A 26,809-nucleotide genomic window follows, 5' to 3' on the forward strand; every position below is an offset into this window, starting at 1 on the left:
GTACACAGTGAGAGAGGTTTATACTTAATGCAAAGTATATTTATAAGTTATGACATTTTCATGGTGGCTGAGATGGCTTTTTAATGTGTCAGCTTGACTAAGCTGAACTATAATCCCCAGTCATGCAATCAAACACTAATCTAGATGTTGCTGGGAAGGGACTTTGCACATGTGATTAAAGTATCTAATCAGTTGAGTTTAATTTTAGGACATTATCTTGGATGGGCCTGACCTAACCAATTAGAAGTTTTAAAAACAGGGCTTTGGATGTCACATATTTGATGCTGACTTCCAGCTGAGACCTTGGCTGGGCTTGTCAGCCAGAACACTTATAGCCCGTGGCTAGCCTCTCTACACGGTTAGGGGTCCCTCACAACATGGTGCTTGGATTCCCAGGGAAAGCATACCAAGACGGGGGAGGGGGAATGGAGGGACTAGGAATGAGGAGGGACAGGGAGAGGGGTAGGTAAAGGGAGAGGGAGAAAAACAGAGAGAGAGAGAGAGAGAGAGAGAAAGAAACAAGCAAGGAAGTGGGAACAAGCACCAACTAGATACATCCTATTAACAGGCAGTCACAAAGTTCCACCTAGGTGCAAGAAAAGGAGAAACAGACCTTACATCTAAATTAGGCACAGAGAGATTCTAGTAAAAGATATGGAACTGGAAATATAGTTGTGGCCATTTTTAGAAAACATAATATGCCACAATGCTCTTTGGCTATTTTTCTGTGAGATTACTGATCATTTTCATAATGACTCCTAGAAGCTTTGAATAATTTAGGGAAATTAACTTTATGAACGACATGAATTATGAGTAATTTTCTGTCTAACAAAAATATTTTTGTTTTTCTTTTTATGTATCTTTCTCTTTTCTAAGTCCCTGTGTACGATGCAGATTTTATGGAATAGAATTGAATTTTTAAACGAAGTACTTATAAAGGACACGTTCAATATTAGTGCATATCAGCTAAGTAATTTACTGTAATTCTCATAGTGCCCAATCTTTCTCTCAAATAAACTGATATTTGCAAGTTTAAATGCATTTTGGTTTGAGTCTTACTTCTAACTAGCAGGCTAATCTACTATAGAAGCAATAATAAAAATGTTATTTAAAAATCAGATGGAAGAGCAACAGGGAAAGTCAGTGTTGGGTATTTAAATGATGTTTTTATATCAACAGGCTTAGAACACTTCAAAGGTATCATTTCATTTAGTTTTCTTTCATTTTAATGTCACCAAAAGGTCAAGGGATTATCTAGAGATCAATTCACCATCCAACGCACATTGCTTCCCCCGAGTTTGGGAATATAAATTCAAATGTACAATGGTTTTTACCCAAGTTCTTCCAAAAAAACTTCAAGGCTCAAATATTTTTCTATTTATACTAGCAGAAAAGGCACTACTTCAAATAAACGCTGTTCAAATTAGCCGGGTGACTCTCCTTTTATCTTTTAATACTTTTGTATCAGCAGGATAGGAGGTAATTCAAATCAGGAGAAGCAGGTTCTACTTTTGCCTCTAACACAGAAAAGCCATGTTCCTTTAGCAAGTCCCTTTAACATTAAACTCATTCAAGTCATCTACAAAATGGGACCTGTCACCTCCTTCATTCCTGACAAGGTAACTGTGAGGATCAAGTGACATTTTACTTACTTCCTGTCACAGTAGGCTGGTAAAAATATACATCCATGATTGTTATTGGGATTGATTGCAATTGCTTAATAAATTTTACCAGGTTTTGTTGTTGCTGTTACACTGCTTGATTTCCTTTAAGAATTTAACGGGATTAAGTGAGGAAACAGATGATCTACCACTTCACCAATTATCAAGTACTGCATACCTACCGTGGGTGACAGGAAGAGGAGGAGGAGGGATACAGGGTACCTGATTATCTCAGAACACTGCTGTCCTGCCAATGTAAGGAAACTAGGTACTCCATCAACAACAGCTGGATTGCCAGAACACTAGCCTCAATCATTTACTAGTTATCCGACCTTGGGAAAGTTACATAAGCCCTGGATGTCAGTTATCCATTGCCATTTAACAAATTATCCCCCAAACCCAGGGGCTTAAAACAATCATAAACAATTATCATCTCACATAGTTCCTGTGGGTCAGGAATTTTGGAAATAGCTTAACTCCGTGGTTCTAGCTCAGGGTCTCTTGGGAGGTAGGAGTCAAAACGTATACCAGGTCTTGAATCATCTGTAGGCTCAACTGGGGCTGGAAGATCTGCTTCAAAGATGGTGCACTTACAAGGCTGAGAAGCTGGTTCTGGCTGCTGGAAGGAGACCTCATTCCTTGCTAGGTAGACCTCTTCATGTGGCTGCTTAAGTGTTCTCATAATAAAGCGACTAGCGTCCCCCAAAGTGAGTAGTCTTTTTGTGACCTAGCCTCAGAAGTCACACACTGTTGCTTCCACTGCATTCTATTGGTCAAAGAGATCAACCTGACACAATATAGGAAGGGACTTCACTAAACGGTGAATACAAAAAGGTGACGATCACTGGAGGGCATCTCGGAGGCTGGTTACACCAGCTAAGTCTGATCTAACATCGGTAAAATGCCGATGATAATGACATGTACCTCACAGGGTTGATGGAAAGATTAAAGGACACCAGCCATTCAAAGTGCCTATTATCAATTATGTAACAACCTAAATGGGAAAAGAATTTGTAAAAGAATATGTACATGTATATGTATAAATGAATCACTTTGCTGTACACCTGAAACTAACACAACATTGTTAATCACCTGTACTGTAATATAAAGTAAAAAGTTAAAAAGAAAAGTGCCTCGGGCTTCCCTGGTGGCTCAGTGGTTGAGAATCTGCCTGCCAATGCAGGGGACACAGGTTCAAGCTCTGGTCTGGGAGGATCCCACATGCCACGGAGCAACTAGGCCCGTGAGCCACAACTACTGAGCCTGCGCGTCTGGAGCTTGTGCTCCACAACAAGAGAGGCCGCGACAGTGAGAGGCCCGCGCACTGCGATGAAGAGTGGCCCTCGCTCGCCGCAACTGGAGAAAGCCCTCGCACAGAAACAAAGACCCAACACAGCCAAAAATAATTAATTAATTAATTAATTAAAAAAAAAAAAGAAAAAGAAGAGTGCCTCTTCTCCAGCACTTGCTCATTGAATGTCAGGTCTCCTTATTCATTCTATATGCCTTCTAGGGTCTAGCACAATGTGTATGTGTGTGTGTGTGTGTGCGTGTGTGTGCGTGTGTGTGTGTGTGTGTGTGTGTGTGTGTGTGTGTGTACCTGGACCCCTTTGGCCGCTTGATGAAGCCTATGCACTGCTTCTAAGAATTATATATTTTTTTAAATAAAAAAGTACAGAGAATTACAGAGAACACAAATTATACTGAAATATAACAGAATATTTTAAAACATATTTGTAATATAGCAAATATATGCTTCTTTATTAAGACCCCAAACAACGAAACCCAGTAGCAAGTTGAATGGCTACTGTATTTTCAAAGGAATGATAAGCCAAATAAAATTCTGAGATATTTGCAATAACTATAATATGATTAAACAATATTTGTGATTTCCATTGGTGACAAAGTCACAAGTGCTACCAATATTACTGTGGTCTTATGCCTATATTCACACTTGAAAGAAATGCTAAATTCCAGTTAGAGTTAAGTGTAAATGAAGACCTAATTTCTTTTCTCCCCATTCAGTTCTCAGATCTCATGAACACTATACATGGACTTAATGGGAGTCACTGGACCCTCAATCAAACTTCTGGCTACGCTTATACCTAAAAAGAAAGGGGAGGAAATAAGAAAATATGGTTCTAATTTTAATACTAATATTTAATAAGGTAAAATAATTTTGTTTCTACTAAATTTCCTACTGCACACAGGAATTTATAATGTCCTCCATGGCATTCTCATTTCAAAATGATCACCGTTTGAATTGGACATATACCTATATAATGCTTTCATTTAAATGGATTTTAATGAAGCTTTAGGCCTAGATAAGTGGATTTACAGAAGTGGTACATTAAAAGGCCATTTTAAGTTTTGGACCAAAAGGACCTCCAATTTATAGCTCTAGAAAATATCCATTCTATGGTTCAAAGATCCTTGTGGATTATAAAAGAGGAAACGACTAACAGAAAAGGAATTATTCTCCACATTATTAAACATGACAAAAAGCTTCTGAATTGGAGCTTAAAACGGGCTATTTAAGATTCCAGCAATTCCTGGGACTTTGGCAACAAAAATGTTCAAAAACCTTTTATAGTTGCTGTCAGATTTCTGTAAAGCATTTGCGATTCCTGTGAACTTATTTATATAACAAGCTAAAACCTGAAGCCGACTTGAAAGTCTTTCTATTCTAATTATGTAGAATTGGAAATGCCTAGAAATGATGTTCAGTGTTCTCCCAAAAATATAGTCCTGAAATGCTGGTTTCAGAACCGGGTGTTCAGAACAAGGAATGAGGGTAGAGCTGCTCTGACTTACAAGGAGCAGTTACAGCAGACATAGAAACTATAGTTTGGTAAAGCGGTTTCAAAGAACTGCCATGTAGCAATTCTCTCGGCAGTGGCACATTCTAAATGATTGCTCATGTGGTTCCCTCCTGGCCTGCTAGAGTGGTTTATTTCTGAAGCTCTACAGTTCACGTGTAATCACGTAGCAAAATAATTCCGGAGATAATGACCCACCAGGATATCAGCGGATTGAGGTTCTTATCACAATACTGTTCCTGATTCTCTGGGGCTTCCCAAGCCAACTCTTTAACCCTTTTATGCTTCACTATTCCAACTTGACATCCGGCCTCTCTGTGCTCAGAAGACATTGCAGGAAACAAGAGTCAGTACGTACCCCGAGCTAGAAATACTAGGTGATAGTCCGAAGAAAGATACGAAGATTGGTTTGGGGGGAGGGTACCACACTTAGCCGCTTCTAAAATGTCTTCTGATGATCCCACCTTCTGGGATTCACATCCTTGTGTCATTCCTCTCTCTCTTTGATCGTATTATGGATCTAGTGACTTCTTTTTGATAAACCGAATGGGCACAAGTATTGGAATGTTAACCCTAAGATTAGTTTATGAAAACTCCCATCTTTCTTACTCTCTTTCTCTGGCTCATCTCGCTTGCTACATTACAAGAAGCAAGGTGCCCTACAGGAAGCCCATGTGACAAGGAACTGAGGTCAACAGTCCAACAAGCATAGAAGAGCTGAATCCGCCAACCACCCTGTGAGTGAGCTTGGAAGTGGAGCATCTCCACTTCTCACGACAAGATACAGACAGCAATATCAGAGATGGTAACTAACTCCCTTGCATTTCATACCCAGCAAGGGAAGGTCTAGAATCGGAAAATGAAACTCTCTCTTCCTAACTCCAAAGCCTGTGCTTCATTCGCTGCATTATACTGTCTCTCCAAATGAATTCTGTTTCAAATACTGGACTGTGTGTTGCCTATTTGGAAGTTAGAACACATTTCACTAGAGATGAATGGTGTGACTGAAACATACATGGCACTAAAACAACAGAAGAGAGGAGAAGGCAAAGGAAACGCAGGGGTGAGGCGAAGAGATGCGGCATTTACGTAGGCTCCTGCACCAAAAACTCTTGAGTCTTAGCAGTCTGGTCCAGGGGGCTGCTCAGGGGAGGAGGAATGCAGACAAGCATAAATGCCCGCAGAACTCGAGAAAATCAAGTGGCCTCACCCTACACTTTCTGACTCGGATCTTTGATTTGATCCTCGGATCTTTGCAGATGTCATTAATTAGGGTTATCAAGATGAAATCATACAGGATTTAGGGTAGGCCTTAAATCCAAGGACTGGTGCTTTTATAAGAGAAAGGAGGGACAGATTTGGACACAGAGAAGTGGCAGGGAAGACAGAGGCAAAGATTGGAGCTACGGTGTCACAAGCCAAGGAACCCCAGGAGTCACCAGAAGCTAAAAGAGACAAGTAAGGACTTTTAAGTAAGTGGGTGACATTTTCTCTTTCTATAAGATTAGTGTAAGAGATTTAATTAGAAATAGTGAGTATAAACCAAGATGTATATTATACTGTAGTTGAATATCACCTCCAGATTAGCGCAGTGTCAGGCACAAAGAGGATCCTAAACAACTGGGAGTTTCCCTTCCCCTTCAGGAATAATAGTTGAGGAACCTGAGAAAATCTGATGGCTGCAGCCTAACTTGAATGTTAGCTGCTGTTCACTGCTCTTGAGCTCTTTTATTTTAAAAACTATTAAACCAAAACTTCCTAGGACATGCTGCTCTAAGAAAGTCTTAGGAGACAGTATAAGGGAATATCATACCCAGGACAAAATGGTGCAACTAGAATAAGATCATTCTGTCTGTGACTTGATAGTTAGATGTAATTAAATTGCTGGCCAAGATACCCCAAACCCAAGCAATTATAAATACTAACTAATGAAGCCGGGAAATCAAAGGATGAATACTGAATAATATTAGCAGGCATATCAAAAAGATCACGAAAAGCTTTCTGTGCAGAAAAAGTGTGCAAGTCTTTTAAAACGCTTTCTCTTACAGTCATAAAATGAACTTGAAATGTGTATTTTTTCTTGCTTATTGGCTTTGTTTCAAATGGCTATTATTAAATCATGATAGTCAATTAAAAATATTCACCAAACTATGAATGTGCTTAAGTATATGTATATAAGCATGCATAAATATATTATAAACTATTGAACTGAAACATGAAAATGTTCTCCATAGCAAGCCTAAATCAAACTGAAATTTCATTTTGGTTCCCCTGATGCCAATATATATAATACATTAAACCCAGAGCTTTCAAAGGATAAAAATGCCTTTGAAAACATAAGTAATATAGAGCTGATGTTCAAATATACTGTAATATACACCTTGGTTTATAGCTATTATTTCTTTCCCAAGATTACATTTCTATGTGAAAAATCAGTCTAAATATAATATTGGGTCATTAATTGTAATGGTGGAAAGAGATATTTTTACTTTGCACATTCTGACTATTGGAGTTTCTATGCCCATAGTGATCAATTACTTATTTCTAATTTGCACTTTGCCTGAAAAGCTCAAGTCAAATACCACAGAATTTATAAACTACAAAAGTTAAGGAGACAGGACACAGGAGCTAACTAAGGAAAACATAAAGATCCTCGTCTTTGACTTCGAAGTCACTAGTCTCCATAGAAGTACTTAGAGAACTAATTTAAGGGGGGAATTGGGGGTCTTAACCTTTGGCATTGTTGAAAAGAAATACTGGTGAGTTCCACTCATTAAAATAACCCATGCAAAAACATTCTTGATGAAATAAAATCAATAACATAACAGACCCACTGTTGCATGTCTGAGTGTACTTTTGAGATGCTGAAATGCAGTTGATGCATTCAAACATGAAACCATCAAATTTTACATCTGGAAGGGACCTCTGACGGTAATTATTCCAAAGCCCTCAAGAGGAGCCTAAGTTCCAGCAAATATGAAGAACGTGACCAAGGTCACAACTTAGTTAGCAACAGCCACAGTTTTAGTTTCTAAACACCAATGGACATGAATGCAGAAACAATGACTACAATCATATGCTGTGCCTAAAATAACAATTACAAAAATAAACCTACAGCCTCAGTTAAATCGTTCACCTTTGTATGTTTTTTTCCCAAGACACAGAACATTTCCATTCTCAAAGATCCCTCGTATTGCCCATTTGTAACCAAACCCATTTCCCTCCCAGCCCAGTTCCCTACCCATCCTTAACCACTCATCTGTTCTCCATTTCCATACTTCTGTCATTTTAATAATGCTGTATACATGGAATCATACAACACGTAACCTTTAGAAACTAGCTTTTCTCACTCAGCATACTCTCCGGAGATGCATGCAAGTTTTTGTGTGGATTAATAGTTTATTCTTTTGAATGCTGAATAATCTCCATGATGTAGATGTACCACATTTCATTTACCCATTCACCTGCCCAGTCACATCTAGGTTGTACTTCTGGGCAGCTCTCAAATCTGTCCACTTCACTCCATCGGCCCTAAATCCAGCCCCCATTCTCCCTAACCTCTATTATTATGGGCATCATACTGGTTTCCCTGGTTTCCAGCTCTTTTCTAAACAGTGCCCACCTTTCTAATACCCAAATCAGATCTCCCAAAACCATCCTAGATTCTCTAGGGTTCCTTAGATTCCTGGATCTTACTCAGGCCTCCCCTCTCTCAAGAATCTCATTTGTTCATTCATTCAAAACAGTGAAATGGTTTTCCTTTAAGTGATTTATTCTAAAATAAAAATCTAATCTAAAAGCATTATTCTAACTCTTTAATAGCTTTATGATCAACAAAATAAAACTAACATCAGTGTTTTAAAATAGGAAAGTAAGTCTGTGACATATGGCATTAGCACTGCTTCATGAGGACAAGAAGAAAAATTGGAAATGTACAATAGGTACTACATTTCAGCAGGAGAGTCTTACTTATGAACCTCTTGAGAATGGGAATATCAACCATACCTTGCAAAGCTGCACTATGACTCATGAAACAGAGAAGCTGTACCTAACCAAACCATGACGACAGATAAGCTTAAACTTACCATTAGTTCATTCAGAGCCATGCATTTTTCTCAGAGACTCAGAAACTGCTCCAGAAACTGCCTACTTGACATATTCTGACAAATACCTAAGAACATCCCATGACTAATTTCAGCCCCCCGAATCTTCTAGTACTCCTTCTCTAATTCATCCTTTTGAGACAACCCACAGTTCCGGCATGTGTTCACCCTTGCTGCAGCAGGCTAATAGACCTACCTTGGAATTCAAGTATGTTCCTGATGACCTTTAGTCATTAGGTTTTAGCAGAAAACAAAAAAACAGAACAAAACAGGTAACAACAGCAAAACACCTAGGGAAAGGTATCAAAGATTTCACACCTAACTTTTAAACCTCTTGATAGAGGAGAAGGACTCAGGGAAAGAGGGGGAATGGGTGGGGTGCAGATTACCCAAGAAAATGGGCTTGTATATTATCTCTGTGGTTTTAAAAACATATATTAACATAGGTCTCATCAATTAAAAACTATGAGTAATCTTACAAAAGAAAAAAAATGCTTACTCTCAGGAGATGATTAAACACTTACATTGACTACCTGTATGATTCAATGTCAGACTAATATTTTTTGCATCTATCTTAACTTGTATTTTAAAAGAAGTATATGGAGGTTCTAATTAGAAATTAACTGAAGGCCACTTGGAATCATTATACTGTGGGAATTAAATGATACTGTTTGTGTGTTTTTCTTTTTTTTAAATCACTACGAGTTCAAGGAAAGCTTGGTTCTCACTGAAAGAGGCAAGAAGAAACAGCTTCTGACTAAATGTCTATGACTTCAGGGTGGGGCGCCATACAACCTCTCTCTCCTCCTGACATATTTAATTAATCGAATGCTCAGTGATTTTTGTTTTTCCTCCTCCAACAGCCCTACTCCGACCCTGAGCAATTTCTCCAGCCTTAGCTCCTCTGACTTTTGATCGTGAAAAACACAGCTAAGCACTCGATTATATTTGGCCATATTTTTCTCTTTCTCAGTTTCTATTTTTAGAAAGTACTTCTGTTATAACTTTTTTTTTTAACATCTTTATTGGAGTATAATTGCTTTACAATGGTGTGTTAGTTTCTGCTTTACAACAAAGTGTATCAGCTATACATGTACATATATCCGCATATCTCTTCCGTCTTGCGTCTCCCACCCACCCACCCTATCCCACCCCTCTAGGTGGTCACAAAGCACCGACCTGATCTCCCTGTGCTATACGGCTGCTCCCCACTAGCTATCTATTTTACATTTGGTAGTGTATATACGTCAATACTACTCTCTCACTTCGTCCCAGCTCCCCCTTCCCCCTTCCCCCTCCCCGTGTCCTCAAGTCCATTCTCTACGTCTGCGTCTTTATTCCTGTCCTGCCCCTAGCTTCCTCAGCTCAGAACCCTTTTTTTTTTAGAGTCCATATATATGTGTTAGCATACACTATTTTTCTCTTTCTGATTTACTTCACTCTGTATGACAGACTCTAGGTCCATCCACCTCACTACAAATAACTCAATTTCGTTTCTTTTTATGGCTGAGTAATATTCCACTGTAAAATACTTCTATTATAACGTAATGTTCATCACAGTGTCTAGCACTGCGCCTCGAACTGAAGAGCTATTCAAAAGAAAACATTAACAACAAATGTTGTTGATTAGGACCAGTATGAACAACCGCATTGTAGAAAAACTTTGAAAAGCAATTCGCCATTTCAAAGGTGTCTTCATTATTCTCCAGTCTTCCAAGAATCAGATCTCACTGACATATAACTCATATTCCCAACTTGAGAACATTCTAAGGCTACATCCCTTCATCAAAGTTAATTGGGAGAAAGTGTCACTCACCAGAAAATTTCACCTAACTGAAAACTGAACTGAAATGGCCAGGCTCAAATGGGGGCTGATCTGATTCTCATCAAGCAGCACTTTCAGGTATCATGGACAAGGCTGCCTTAAGCTGGAAAAAGCTTTGATACCATCAGTTTTACACCAGGATCAAAAAACAATTTTCAACTTTTATTTCAACGTTTGTTAATAAGTCTCTCCCCTTTTCGTCACAGTTATGAAAAACTCCTAATACTTGTGTTGCATGGGAACAAAGCTAGGGAGGACTTAAATTTCAGGGCAATTGGAGATAACATTTTTAAAATACTATCGTTGAGATTGATTACCGGGATACCTGGAAACTACCTTCTCCCAAATCAAACAGAAGCTGGAGGGATGGTAAATTCAAATCAATAAACCTGTGATAAAGACTATCCTAAGAATCTATTTTCACTTATTCCTAAAACTCTAATCACTATGCATGACATCCAAATTCCTACCACAATAGATGTTTTCTCTGGGAGCAGTGCAGCAATGGCTAACAGGTTTCAGCTCTCTTGCCAGTTTTTTTTTTTTTTTTTTTTAATTTTTAAATTTTATTTTATTTATTTTTTTATACAGCAGGTTCTTATTAGTCATCAATTTTATACACATCAGTGTATACATGTCAATCCCAATCGCCCAATTCAGCACAACACCATCCCCAGCCCCACCCCCACCCCCTGCCGCTTTTCCCCCTTGGTGTCCATACGTTTGTTCTCTACATCTGTGTCTCAACTTCTCTTGCCAGTTTTGATTGCCAACTACTGCCTGCCACACAGTGCAGAGGAATTCTGAAGTTGCCTCTGGGCTTTGTGGAAGGGAAGAGCAAAATCCATCGGCAACATTTGCCAGTATGGCAAACTAGTGCTGATTGCTCTGGGTCCTCTCCCAGAACGTGCATTGCTTGACACATGGAAGGCTATGTTTCAGAACCCCCTTTGCAGTTGCACAGGGCCACATGACCAGCTGGGGGCCACTGGCTGTGATCAGCAGTAACATGCTCCACATCACTGCCCATGTGCCCTTGCCAATGCCTCTCTTCCACAACTGTAGTAAACCTCAAGTCCTGAAATAAACGTGCCACCAGTCAGCAGTGGAGTAAAATGACGAGCCACCCCTTGGAGGAGAGCAGCTCTGGAGAGACCCCTGGAACCATGGTGGGACCTCCAAGGATGAGAAATAAGTGATGGTTGATTAAGCCTCAGAAATTTTGTTACTGTTGTTACTATTTTGTAACAATACATTATAACCCAGCCTGCTCTGACTTCTACACTGACTCTCAGAGCAGGGATAGAAGGTAGGGGTGCCCAGTACTTGGCATTTCTTAGGGATCACAAATGAATAATCAGGAACACTGGTTGATCTTACATTTAAAACACCCACCACCCCCATGGTGAATTTCCATCTTGCTGAATAAGAATTTCTGTGTTCACACTGCTGAACTTCATTTTGCTCACCACCAACTGTGACTAGCACTTTGGCTCCTACCTGGCTCCTTTATGCTTGCTCTATTCTTTTCTCAAGCACACATATGTTCCAGAGCTGACTTGACATATTATAATAATAAATACAATGTGTCTCTGTAAAAAGCAAAAGGAAAAGTTGCCATTGTTGTGGCTCTTTTCCATGCCTGTGAGCACGGTAACACATTGAACTTTTACATATTTCGGTCACAGGGTCACTTGTGGCACCCTCTACTTTTGTAAATGAACTATAGTTGTTGTCAATGACATCAGGAAGATTCCTTCACATTTTTACTTCTCTGTAACAGCAGGCTTCCGGTAGAAAAGGTGTCTAACATTAGAACAAACGATCATTTGAGAACAAAAGCCTGTGTTCTTCCACAGTGCTTACCAGACGCCAGGAACTGTTCCACGAGCTTTACTAGTATCAATGCGTTTACTACTCCCAACGGCCTTGGGAGATTTGCTACAATTTTTACTGCCATTTTACACATTAAAAAAATCTAGTGTGTGCGTTTCAATGCTCACAAAAAGCACTGATTTTTTTCTCATCATAAACTAGAAGAGCATTCCCAGATGAAACAGAGAATGAGCAGCTGAATTTCAGGCAAACAACAAAAATCTCTTAGGGTAAGTATGTGCCATGTATCACATGGGATATACTTACACGAAACAAATTTTAACTGAAATTTAACAAGAACCAACTTTTTGTGTTTTCCATCTTTCCTTCGCTCTACTCTTAAAACTGTGAATCCTAATAATTTCAAAACACATCCACTGACGAAATGGACATTAAAATACTGTAAAATCTTTTTAAAAATTGCATTTATCTGAAATTCAAATTGATCTGGGCTCCTGTATTCTTATTTGCTAAATCTGGAAACTCAAAATTAGAAGCAATATTTGAAATTTTCATCAATACTTGATATTTTTAACTTATTAAGCAACTAAGCTAAGCTGACTACACATGTCTCCATCAAAGAAAGTTAAAGAAGATATGAGGGAAAACAAAACCTTTCAATCTAGTCTATGATAAAAATAAATGCCAAAAAACATTTCATTATAAAATTTGCTTTTACTTTCCTACTACTCAGCCTATGACACTTGAGAAGGATCCAGATGTTGATATATGATTCTGCCAATTGTCACATTTTATATCTGAATTGGTGAAAATCCTACCTGTGAGTCACTAAAGCATTCACTTCGTTTGGATTTGGGGGTGAGGTTTGCAAGAAAACACAGAATATTCTTTTTTCTTTTTATTACTTTTACAGCATGAATATTCTAGCTCAGGCAGAGATGAAAGGACATAATAAATAGGAAACTCTGCTCTCCCAACGTATGCCTGAAAAAGTCCTTGTCAGTCATATTCAGTAAAGTGCATCAAAAATAATGCTTACCACGGCAGGAGCCTGTGCTGAGTTTAACATTCTGGGGACAAACAATGAAATAAGTGTAGAGTGAGACTAATAAAATTTTCAAATCTGAGGTACCTCAGAATAAAGTGCTTCCAGAGACTCTTAATAACATCATTTTAAACTCTTGGTCTCCCTTTCGGGGTCTATTTCACGTAGGGCCGTGAGTTATTGCCGACAATCTAATATCTACTCTCAGCACAAGCACCGTATGTCTCCGATCGCCATTCATCAAGAGCTTCAAAACAATGTTTATATTTCTGCTTGTTGTGAATATTAATAAATTAAGATCTTTCAACTGTCTAGAAAGAAGAAAAAACTGCCAAGAGCTCCGGTGCAGATGATGTATTTACATGCATTAGAGAAGTACCATTAACAGTAATTAATGGTGCTTTCACATCGCAAAATGCATTGCAATTGACTGCCGATTTGTTTTGGAGGTGTTTGCAATCATAAAACAAATCTCATCCTAAATGGATACTTAGTAATTTTTAATAATTTTAAACTGTGATGCTCTATTCAATGCTTCAGCAATTACACACTGTTTTTTGAAGAAAGTTTTTTAAATTTAGAATTTTTATTGAACGTTATTAAAGTTAATGAGACTGCATTACTTGTGTTCTACCTTAATTCACAATGTTTTTAAAGGTCATGAAGGCTAATGTAAAAATTTTGAAAAAAGCAAATTCAGTCAGTTAATGACTATACAATTAAAACATAATTCCACTACTCTCTTCCCCCCCCCCGCCCACTATATTCTGAAGGAACCCACATTTAGTAACATGGTATGTCTTCATGAGCGGTTTTAAAAATGAAAAGTTTAGGACATATGACCATTAGGAAGTAGAACAGACACAACTGTTGAGAAGAATTTCACTAACCCCTGATTCTCTTCTGACTTGGTATGACTTTTGATTAGAACTAGAGTACGCAGTGCCTGGCAAACTACACTAAAGGATATTTATATCAACTGAACTTCTAAAGAAGTTAAAATTAGAAAAGATATATCCCCTAAGTCAATACATCCTGCAATATTTCCCTGGTGACTTAAGTCTCATTTTGGTTGAGAAAACTAAGAGTAAAATAGAAAATACATTTGCTCTGAGGGTGCCAAGGCCATATGGAATAGAAATTTGAGCTAAAATAAACCTGTCTGTAGTCTTTCCATGCAAGAAGGAAACTGTAAAAACAGATTTGGGGCGATCCTGATATGAGTTACTAAGATATCATTTGCAAGCCTCTTCAATGTCTCTTTCAGTCCACTTTATTTCCACTAGGAACAACTGCTTAACCCTTTGAGAGTAGTTCTTTGTAACAATTCCTCACAACAATATACCTGCAAAATTAAACTGAGTCTCTTGGACCATTCACAGTATGGTAAGAGAGCATATAAGGCAATAATTCTAAATCTACAAGAAACAAATATTTCACAATTTTACAAATTTAAGAAAATATGTAGGAGGAGTACCAAACAAACTTGGCATGTTTAAAAATATACTTGGTGCTTGTCAACTCTCAAATAGTACAGACATATTGTTTGTATTATCAATGATAACAAGAAAATCACAAAGAATTAATCATGAGTATCTGCCTTCATCTTAGGATCACAATAACAAGGCCGACATGCTGCATTTCTGCTGCGATGAGGCAAAAATCTAACACATGAATCCTATGAAGACAAAGCTCATCATTTTTATGTGTTTTTGAAGAATTCCAAATCAAGAAATCATGTCCCATTTTTGAGATGAACGCTTCCTTCTACCCCACATAACAAAGATGAGAGCATAAAGAGAAATTTTTGATATATGTGAGTAACTAGATATACATATGCTGACTTCAGTAAGGCTCTAATCTCAGAGATAAGGAGCCAGTAGAGAAGTGTGTCTCCAGTAAATTAGCTCCTAAAAAATTTGAACCTCCTTAATATCTACAGAAAAATCTTATTTAAAAAAATGGTAAATTCACCAAGCACACACCATTTTGTCATTGAACCTTTGATTTCTGTCATTTGGCACTCCTTAATTCCAAAAGACAAGATTGATAGAGATCATCTGCTCAAAGCAAGACAGTGAGATGATATCCAATACAAGACCTAAACATTTCAACTCCATTGTCACTGATACAAGGGAACATGAGTTCCAGGAAGGAAAAACTGAATGCCATGCTTGGATTTTTGCCATGGAGAAAAATCTACTCTAGCATGTGTTGTATGACACTGATACTTACTTTGAGTAGGTTTTTAAAATGATACCTGCTACAGTTATCATGGATCCATGCATCCTTAAAGTCTTACAGGTTACAGAATAGCAGGGGCAAATATTTTTATAAGCCACATGGCACTGTTGTCGTTTTGTTCCCTGGAGGAAGAGATACTTTTCCAACTATTACACTACCTTTCTATTCCTGGGGTCAGTTGAATCTGGTCATGATCCTGGACAAAAACTGTGATGGAGAATTGGTTTTCTGTGACGGAGATTCCTGGAGCTCATACTCTGGATGTGCGCAGACTTTTAAGGCATCCATGGCCAATCGAGGTAGAGAAGGTGAGGGCACTGCTATTTGCAAGACACATGCAGGTGGTGCTCAATCGTGATGATCAGTACTGATGATGACAACAGCTGCTGACATTTACAGAGGGAGTGCAATGCCATGTACAACATGCACAAGGCTTTAACATGGCACCTTACCATATCCTCACAACACCATTGTGACTTAAAACTATTAGCAACACAACCTCACGGATGAAAAAATAAAGGCACAGTAGTTACCTGGCCCAAGTTCACTGGGAGTTGAACTCAAATCTGTTCATTTACTGAGCCCATGCTCTTCATCACCACAGTGCCAGCTGCGTAAGGAGTCAGCCTCAAGTCAGTCACCACTCCACCTCTCATATAACCTTGGCCAAGTTACTTAACATCACAAAGCCTCAGTTTCTCCATCTGTAATGTGCAAATTATAGCACCACCTGCCTTACAGGTATCAGAAAAAACATTTCAAACTTGGAAATAGGCAAACGAGATTACTGGATTTCTTTAGTATAGTGTTCCCACTGCTGGGTGTGACTTTCTGTTTACAGGGCTATTTTACAACTGATGGGAGACAGTAACTTGTGTGAGCTCTTATGGACCAGCAGGACATTATCCTGTTCTGTATCTGGCCCAATAATCTATCAAATCTCACACACACACACACACACACACACACACACACACACACACACAAAATCTCAAATTATTTTTGGACTAATTTTAACATCTTACTAGGTCCCTCACCCTCTTAAATTAATGAGCTGAATAAGATCTTAAACTGTGTTTATATTTGCACAACAGCCATGAAGTTGCCCTTCTGAAAAGTGATTTTTAACACTCGACTGTTCTGAGAATTAAGTGAGATGATGCATATGAAATGTTCAGCATAGGGCCTGTCACGTATGATTCAATTAACGTCATTTGTTAACATCATTGCTATGATCATCTCAATAATTGTCACCACCACTACCATACTATTTAAATTTTTAATGTTAAGAATTGTTTCTGTTTACTCATATTCAAATATTAACAGTGAACAGTTAATAACTAGTTCTGAGAATAGTTCCAAAATTACACTGTTACCCATAGCTGAAGCCACTTTACAATTTGGCCTTGAGAGCAGTTATTTTGCAAATTACACACAGTACAGAAATGGAGTTATTAAGGGATCCACTTTTGATGCACAGAAGGTTGTGCATCAGCCGGGCTGCCATCACCTCTGTTAAACAGGATTCATTAGAGTGATAACTGACAGTTGTTTCCCTTTCTAAGTGATTGCCCTGTAGTTCCATTATGTTCTGCCAAGGAAGTACTACTCATTAATTACCAATAAACTGAGTACCAACTGTGCTTGCAGTAGAAGGTTTGGAACTGTTAATCTTGGGGTGGGGAAGGTGGCAGGAAGAGGAGAACTCCACCTGGCCAGGTGCAGGAGACGCATGGCGAGAGGACATTATTACAGGAATGGGCGGGGAGGGACAGAGCTCCTGAGAGGATGGAAGACCTCTGCTTTTGAGGCCCCTGGTATACTGAGAAAAGCAGAAAGGAAGAAATCTCAAACCAGTGGTCCAAAAAGTATGCCTATCTTTAAAAAAAAAAAGCAAACTTTGAACAGGAAAAAATAAAATCAAAATAATTAAGATATTCCTAAGGTAATGACAGAACTTTTTAAATTTTAAAAAAATTTTTTTAATGAATTTATTTATTTATTTTGGCTGCTTTGGGTCTTCGTTGCTGCATGCGGGCTTTCTCTAGTTGCGGCGAGCGGGGGCTACTCTTCGTTGCGGTGTGCGGGCTTCTCGTTGCGGTGGCTTCTCTTGCTGTGGAGCACAGGCTCTAGGCACGCGGGCTTCAGTAGTTGTGGCACACAGGCTCAGTAGTTGTGGCTCATGGGTGTAGTTGCTCTGTAGCATGTGGGATTTTCCTTTTTTTAAATTCAAAGTACGTGGCAGGTGAATGGTCAAGAGGTATGGCAGAGGGCTTTTTGCATTCCAGCTAGAACACTTCTGTAACTCTCGTCTTTTGGAAATAATATCTAAAATCTAAATTGAGGCTTTTTGTGAAAATGCAGGCTGAAGCCCGAGGGTTGAGCCCTCTTCCCTCACCCCTCAGACCCTGAGCTCCGACTTTCAATGAACCATCTGGTATCCTGTGCCCCAGAGCTGGGCTCCTTGCCTGCTTGCTTTGTCTTTCACTACAGAGCCATTAGGAGGCTCTTTCTAGAGATTCTGGGAGACACATCCTCGTTGCTCTCCAACTTCTTCCATCAGCCAAGTTGCATCCACAGCCACAATGGTCTTTTGGTTTCTCCAATTCCTGCCATGTATTACTTAGTATAATTTTTCTGAATGCAGTTCATCACACAAGCTATCGGTCAGTTTCACATTCAAGTGTCTCACCTCATCAATAAGACTGCACCTTCTTGAGGACAAGGACATGGCTGGGAAGGATAATTAAAAATTACAGAGGGCCACTGCTTTGAAATCTGTCTGGCCATGTGGGCACTTGGCAGAGCAGACAAGCAAGAACCACCTTTGTTTATTCCTCCAGCATTCCTCTGCCACAGGAAAGGGAGACCATTGCCTTTTTAAAATGTTTTAAAGGTATCTGGATTTCTGGCTTCAGGAGAGCCCAAGACCTATCATCAGAAGCCTCTGGACTCCCTGGTATGTGCAGACATCTGTTGGTATCTGAGTCCCTGTTCTACAGTGTTTTTAAAAAAAGGATCCTGGGTTTCCTTCACGATCAAAAGAGAGCAGTGCTCTCTCCAAGAGATTGGTGCTGAAAGGTGGGAGAATATAGTGAACTGGGGCAAGGGGCCAAGAATTGGGTAGAGGTCAAGGTCAGCCAAAGGCCAAGTGAGAAAGACTAACAGAACCAGCTAATCAGTAATGTATCGGGGCACTGAAGCAGGGGTAGGTGTGACAGAAGAGGGAGAGACCAAAAGGCCTGAGGGACAAGGGCAGAGACGGGAGGTGGGCACTGCAGGCCTATTCTGTCAGCTCCCGAGGAAGCGAAGAGCTTCGGGAAACTAGAGAATACAGGGGGCTCCAGCTCAGCCCAGCTTGGCTTTAAAAAGGCACAAGCCCCAAGGCAAAAGCACTCCAGGCATTCTGGAAACACAAAGGGGCACCATTAGAGGAGAGGAAGGAAAATTTCAAAAATTTTAATTTGGAATTAATTTCAAATGTATCCCCAAATACCACGAACCAGATAGCACAAGGAACACCTAGCTACACCCCAGATCCATCTTGAGTTAACATTTTCCCCATCTGCTTATCATTTGTACTTTCTCCCTATACACATACTGTTTATTTCCTGTCCTTATTTTGAAAATGTTTCATTCAGTGTGCATTTAAGAATAAGGACAATTTCTCTTATCACCACAGAACAGCAACCAGCTTCAGTAAATGTAACATTGGTACCATATTTTATCTAATCCACCATCTTCTTCCCCAGTTTTGTCTATTAACTAGTGATGTCCCTTATGGCATTCTCCCTGTCCATTGTAAGATCTAGTATAGGCTCTCATTTAGGGCCCCTGTCTCTGTAGTCTCCTTTGATCTCAAACATTTCTTTGACTTTTTTTGTTTCACAATATATCCCCACTTGTACCTTCAACATACTTTTTTTTTTTTTTTAATAGAACTATTCCTTACTGGGGTTTCTCTGATGTGTCCTGGAGATTGGATTCGGGTTACATATCCCTGGCCCCAAAACTGTACTGGCCACATTGTGCCCTTCTCAGGGCATCACATCAGGAGGGACACGATGATTGCCCTTCACTGGTGATCTTTCAATTCTCATCACCGGTCAAGATGTTGTCAGCTTTCTCGACTGCAGAGTTCGCGGAGAGTCGCCACAGTTTCCTGCTTCAACAGTGCTTGGACGGAACCCGACGCTCGTCCCCCGCTCCGGCCGGCCGCCCAGCACCAGCCCTCGCCACCACCTCACGGCGCCCTCCGACCGCCCCAAGGTCCCCGCTGCCGCCTCTCCTCGGCCGCCCGCCATGACGACCGCGTCCCACTCGCAGGGGCGCCAGCACTACCGCCAGCACTACCACCAGCACTCGGAGGCCGCCGTCAACCACCAGATCAACCTGGAGCTATATGCCTCCTACGTCTACCTGTCCGTGTTGTATTATTTTGACCGCAATGACGTGACTTTGAAGAACTCTGCCAAATACTTTCTTCATCAAGCTCGTGAGGAGAGGGAACATGCTGAGAAACTGATGAATCAGCTGCATAACCAACAGGGTGGCCGAATCTTCCTTCAGGATATCAAGAAACCAGACCATGATGACTGGGAGAATGGGCTGAATGCAATGGAATGTGCGCTACGCTTGGAAAAAAGTGTGAATCAGTCACTACTGGAACTGCACAAACTGGTCACTGACAAAAATGACCCCAATTTGTGTGACTTCATTGAGACTCATGACCTGAATGAGCAGGTGAAATCCATCAAAGAACTGGGTGACCACATAACCAACTTGCCCAAGATGGGGGCCCCCGAATCTCTTTGACAAGCACACCCTGGAATACAGTGATAATGAGAGCTAAGCCTTAGGCCGGCTTCCTGTAGCCACAGGGGTGACTTCCCTGCATCAAGGCAGTGCATGCGTGTTTGGGTTACCTTTACCTTTTCCGTAAGTTGTACCAAAACATCTACGAGTTCTTTCCTTAGCACCATTCCTTCAAATAAAGTAATTTGGTACCTCCCCCCAAAAAAATATTCTGATTGTGTATTAGACAGGACGAGGATTTCGTTCACTATGTTCACACTGACAAACTATACACATTTTTAAAAGCTTAAAAGTGTGTTTTGTTTGTTTTAAATAATGACACATGTTTAGGACCAGCATGTAATTGTTCACTTTGCACCGTCTACCACTCTGGGCTGTGAGCTTTTATTATGCAAAAGCTGTGGTCTGTGAGCCATTGTTTGTCTGCGCTCCTTCCGCCCTCTCAATAAAACAACACATACAATAACCAATAAACACGCTGCTTTTAAAATGCAGTCCAGAAGTGGATTTTCACATTTTGAAGCGCATCACAGGCTGTCTAAGCTAAGAGACATTTGAAATCAATTGATACAACATACACGCTTTTACAGTTGAGAAAATCAAGGCCTAGGGAGGAAAAAGTGCACGGTGTCATGTAAAACAACAGTTCTTTACGAATGATTATAAAATCAATTTAAGGGGCCATGGCTGGCATATTTTAAGTTGAAATAAAAAATGTCTGAGTGCTCAGCATACAGCAAGGGTAAATACTGTTTCGTGCAACTTTTGTTTTAACTACATGTGTTTATGAGCACGTATGCTCCTCTTTGTTGGGTAATGATATTCAATCTATTTCTTACTGAAGGTCCTGGTTAAAAACCTTTAAAAAAAAAAACCAAAAAAACTCCACGAGGACCTAGGTCTTCCAACTTAAGAACCAGTGATCACTCTACTAGAAAAGTTCTTCTTTAACTTTAGTGTGAAAATAAATAAAGGTTGAAATGCAGTTTCTATTTCAAAAGGTCTGGGTTGGGATCTGAGAATCCGTATTTTGCATAGGCCTGTGGGTGAGAATAAGCCACTGGTGTTGGCTTGTGGACACCTTTGAGAAGCATGGTGGAAACGCTATATCCCAGGAGGGACCTAGTTTACTGTGAAGGATATCTACATGAAGTAGGTATCAAATATATATATATATATATATATATATATATATAACATTTGTTAACAATTTAAATATGAATAACTAATTCTTGGAAATGTTTAGATGAAAACAAAACCCAAGAAACCTTCTACAGAGAATCAGCTCAACTCGCCGCCCAGAAAATGCGCTTACTGTGATAGTCCTAAGAACGTAGGGACTTCTAGTATTCATGATACGCCACACATGAAAACCAACGCACCAAGAATCCCGAGGGCTGGGATTAGTTCCCCCAAATTACAGATGAGCAAACACATTCAGACATCTTATTTTGTCCAAGGTCATACTGCTTGAGAACAGAAGGGAATGGATTAGAACCTAGCCAATTCCTAAGGTCATGCTTCTGTTATACTCACAGCCCCACACGTGGATACTATTTGTACACATAAACATGCTTTAGACGTGACACATATACAAATATGCACGTTAGCATTTCTCTAAGCAGTCTACAGTTTTCAAGAGTCAGAGATCAGTGAGAGGAAACGAATGTGTTCATCAAACTCTAGAATTGTGTGCCTTCTGATGTAGCTCAGGCAACACCATTAATATTGTCAAAATTAAAGGGGTCTCTTCAAAACAGTCCCGTTCGATTGGGGGGAGGGAGTTAGAAGGCTGGGGGGGAAAGAGTGAGCAGCAAATGACAAGCACTACAAACAAGATTCCATCATCTATAACTTAGATTTCATGCAGTATATTTAGTGCAAACCCTGGCACTTTATACAAATAGCTTGTCACGTAAAGTGCAAACAACTCTCTTTTGACAAAGTGACACGGCTTTGGAGCTGGGTTAACTGCTTTATATACTGCAAAGCTCTTTAAGTGACAAATGAAAGCAGAGTCTTGAAATTACAATGCTATGGAATTACCGCACAAATTCTTTCTGGTTTGATGGGGGTTGTGGGGAGGGAGCAAAAGGATAGCATTCTGCAATTAATTAAAAAGAAAATCTGAGAGGATATGAAGTCAGAGGTTTCTAATCTTGACTCTGTAAAATGGACTTTGAAGATACTGGCACAAAATTGAGATATGGTCCCAAAAACTTCAAATGAGATGTACAATGTTGTTTAAAGATCTGGCTGAAGTGCTTCTTTTGACCTAAAATATGCCCAGCACGGGTGCAGTAATTATCTCTGCTAGAGATGTTTGGTGTGCTGGCATTGAAACCTTTCGATATGTTTGATAATGTAGCTTTTTGTGTACACACACTGCTTGCCCAAGCTGTCTACATCAGTGGCATGTTCAAATGAAGCCAAATAATTTAAAAGGCTCTGCTTTCACGCTGGCTTTATTTAGCTTGAATAAACATTGCCAGTCCATCTCATATAAAACCTCACTTCATAAATGCAGCTGCCCTGTGCTCATCTCTTAATAAGGATTTGTACAAAGAGACCGGTTGGGCAACATAGCTCTGATAGATGATTAATAAGAAATATAGGATTTCTTTCTTAAAAATCATACTATGACCATAAGAGGGAAAATTCATTATCCATAAATCAAAAGGAGCAAAGGATTTCAGTTGTATCAGAAGCCTTATCTGACTTCAATCTGACAGTTAACTTTAGGCCGTAAATGATTAAATAAAAGTCTAAGTTCACCCAAGCCTGGCAAAAATAAAACTCAAAGCCCAGAAACTTCAAATAACATAAGAAAAAGTCACAGAATTTTCAACCTCAAAAAGAAATGGAGAGGAGATGTATGATAGGATGGAAACTGTGATTTCAGATGGAGGGTCTCTTTTGCTGTTTGTGTTTTTCAGAACTAGATTTAAATTTTGCAATACCTTCCAACAGAAAATAAAGTTTTGAGAGTAATGTGACCGATTTTAACTTTTTAAAGAAAACTTTTAAATTGAGATATTGCGTCTATAAAATGTGGCCGCAAAATCTTTAACATCCCTTCCAGTGACAGGTAGGGGGTCTATCTCCTTGAGTCTGGTGGGCTCGGTGAGTACTCTGACCAAGAGAATTCAGCCAAACTTACTCTGCCCAGGTCTTAAGAAACTGTTGTGTCTCCACTTACTCTCTTAAAACACCAGCTCTTAAAGTCATGAACTGTTCTAAGGTAAGAAGTCTGACCATCTTGAGGTCAACATGTCCCGAGAAAGCCCACTTAGATAGCCCCAGGGGGTGGGGCGGGGAGAGAGAAGGCGCAGGGGCGAACCTAACTGACTTTCTGCCATTGGAGTCGCCCCAGTCGAGGTACCAGACTTTACTGGATGAGATAATCCAATCATCCTTGCACTGCCCTTTGCGAATCCCTGACCCACACCACTGTGAGATATAATACCAACAAACTGTTTTCAGCTGTTACGTTTTTCAATGGTTTATTACACAGCAATAGGTATCCAGAACATATAGTAAGGTGGGATAATCTTAAGTGTGCCACTCTGCATTTTTGCATATGTATACACACAGGCAACCAGGACCCAGACAGTGAAACACTGTGTTTCCATTACTCCAGAAGACTCCCTCTGCCCCTTCCCAGACAGTGCCCTCAATAAACTACCTCCCACCTACACACACACACACACACACACACACACACACACACATACACACACACGTAAGTGCTATTCTAACTTCTATCACCATTGGTCAGTTCTGTCAGTTCTTGAATTTTCCAATACAGTACATCATACAGTAGGTACTCTTCAGTAGCCAGCTTCTTTCATTCAACTGTCTCTGAGATTCATTAATGTTGCTGCATGGGACAGTAGGTGGTATGCTTTCAACTGCTGTGAAGTATTCCATTTTACAAGTCTACTACATTTATCCATTTGGTGACTGAAGGACATCTGGGCTGCTTCTAGTTTGGGCTTTTCTAAAGAAAGCTGTTATGAACATTCTTCTCCAGTCTTTTGGTGGGTAAATGCATTCATTTTGGGGGTATAAACCTAGGAGTAGGGTTTCTGAACTTTGGGGTAGGGTGTATGTTGACAAAGGATGAGTTCAGATTCTGACTACTTAGGGATCTGCTCATCAGCGTTGTGTTGTAGTTTCTTCTGTCCCTGTATCTAGCAAATATTGAGAAATAATCATGCCAAGCCTTAAATTAAGCTATTTATGATTTGCCCTTCCATATTTGACCTCTCCTGACTAACTGCATAGTAGTATTGTTCTCAACAATGTCTACTGTCATGAAGATGACACTGTTCTTGGAAAAATCCTATCAGGCAAAGTCAACCTTTAAAATGGCATTGTAATAAATATGCAGAAATGTCACTTTTTGCATTAGCCCAAAGGTTTTGTATAGCTTAAGGATATGTGCAGTAAGCTAACTATAAAAATAGAAACTTGACAGTGGGTATGTACGTGTGTGTCAAAATAATATTACTCTTCCTGGGAGTATGGAAGAAAAAATGACACAATACCCACCCACATGATTTTTATAGATCTGCCTCTTTGCCAGATGTCACCTTTTATAAGCTGCTTTATAAAAACATGACAGTGTAAGTGCAATAGTGTGTTTACTGCTTGATAAACTTTAGTAATAAACTTAGGATTGGCTGGAAATTAAAGCCTTAGGGAACCCGTTCATTAAGCATTTAGGACAAGTGAATAAACAAAAAATGCAAACTGTTAAGTGCTCAACGTATGCAGATCAAGGTACTGGCAGCAAGCACTATTTCTCAGTAGGTATGTCTTACAGAAATATCTGCCAGTTTCCGTGCCACTGAGCTAAACACATTACAGCCAAACCTAAAGGATGCCACTCGCAGCGCTACCAATTGGAGTGAAATCCAGAACCTTAACAAACGCTATAGGCTCACTAGAAACACATTAAGCCTTTTCCTAAAGTGTTCTGTAACTCAGCACAGCATATCTTACATATGGCAAACGGCGTTTCCAACAACTATTTTTCTGAAAAGACTTCAGGAATTTCTTAAATAGCACACACTCACTATTTTCTTTATTGGTGGGGTATATATAGCAGTGTTTCTTGAAGAATACCCTGAGGATTGTTGAATTATCTATAGTGACTGGTAAAAATAGAGATTCCAGAGTCCACTCTTAACTGATTGAAACAAAATCTCCGAGGTAAGAGGCCCAAGAAACAATGTTTCATTAAGTGACTCCAAATGATTCTTATTCACAATAAAATTTGTAAACCACAGCCGTACAGGAGTCTTAAAATAAATTTTCAGGGCAAAGTATACGTTTCCAGTAATGTGTCAATTTTAAGTGAATAATATATATTCTTAAAACCTTAAGGTTCAATTTTTTACTCAACTTTATATTTTAAAAGAATCAAACAACTTGTATCCATTTAAATTACTTTCTTCCTTATAGGTATGTAGGAGGATCAATCAAACGAAGTCTAGTTAAGGACTTTTGAAAATCAATCCCTGTAACAAATACATACATCACTAAACTTTTCTGAGGATTCTACTTACTCTGGGACTGACATTTGTAATCTTTGATAAACATGAAATGCAGCAACTCTCAAAATGAAACCATCCCTTTATCAGAGGGTCTGTTAGAATTCCTCTGTTTCTCATTAGATTTTTCTGTTGCTTACTCTTCACAATGAAATCCAACCATACCCAAATTTCATGGATGCTGCAATAGTTAACTACCACAAAGTGACCGACATGCAGTTTGCGTGGGATGGAACCTCATAAAAACGCTAATAAAAATATTAAAATAATGATATTATCTTTCTGTTAACAAATCACTACACCAAGGAGACAGCTAATATGTAGGAGAAACTGTCAAAACTCCATAGGTGCTACAGAACATTAGTACTGGGAATTACTAATCCAAGATTCCATACTGGCCACCTAAAAAAGCTCAACACATCCTGACACAATGCAGCGACGAAGCAGTATAGGATTTTCTGGACATGAGACATACTGAAAATCCTATCAAATCACAATAAGAAGCAAAGAGTGCCTGCCTCTTTCCTTGGAAGTTAAAAGGAAGATTTTCTTCTCTGAAAAGAACAGCACTGAATCGAGAGTGAAATAGAAATCAGAAAAATAAACTATGGGGAAAGCTGGAGAGAAAGGTATGGGATTAGTAGAGGGAGATGTTCCTTCATAAAAAGAACCTAGTTGTTTAAAAAGAGAGAAAGAGAAAGAAAGAAAAAAAGCCTTCAGGAAGCAGTGAAATATATCAAGTAAATTCCACCCAAGTCCCAAGTCTCTATCCTTTGGACCTTGTCACAACACATACACCTCATCAGAAGGGTCAAAACCACAATTACTGGCATCCTGAACATGTGATGTGATGGAGGGAGCATCACATTCCTCGTCAGCAGAACTATACTCCTGTTGGACTAC

General features: G+C 39.5%; 2 protein-coding genes across 7 annotated transcripts in view; one reads left to right on the forward strand and one right to left on the reverse strand.

Annotated features, from left to right (window-relative positions):
• FHIT (fragile histidine triad diadenosine triphosphatase) overlaps positions 1 to 26,809 on the reverse strand; it is a 1,455,268-nt gene that overhangs the window by 533,572 nt on the left and 894,887 nt on the right. The gene's annotated exons all lie outside the window — the stretch shown is intronic.
• On the forward strand, positions 19,836 to 20,348 carry LOC309828389 (ferritin heavy chain-like; the record flags this gene model as incomplete). Its single annotated transcript, XM_082663669.1, has 1 exon — positions 19,836 to 20,348. One exon carries the CDS (start codon positions 19,836 to 19,838, stop codon positions 20,346 to 20,348), a length of 513 nt encoding a protein of 170 aa, XP_082519795.1.

This window comes from Grampus griseus, assembly GCF_964374135.1.
Source record: "Grampus griseus genome assembly, chromosome: 10".
In the NCBI taxonomy this organism is placed as follows: domain Eukaryota; kingdom Metazoa; phylum Chordata; class Mammalia; order Artiodactyla; family Delphinidae; genus Grampus; species Grampus griseus.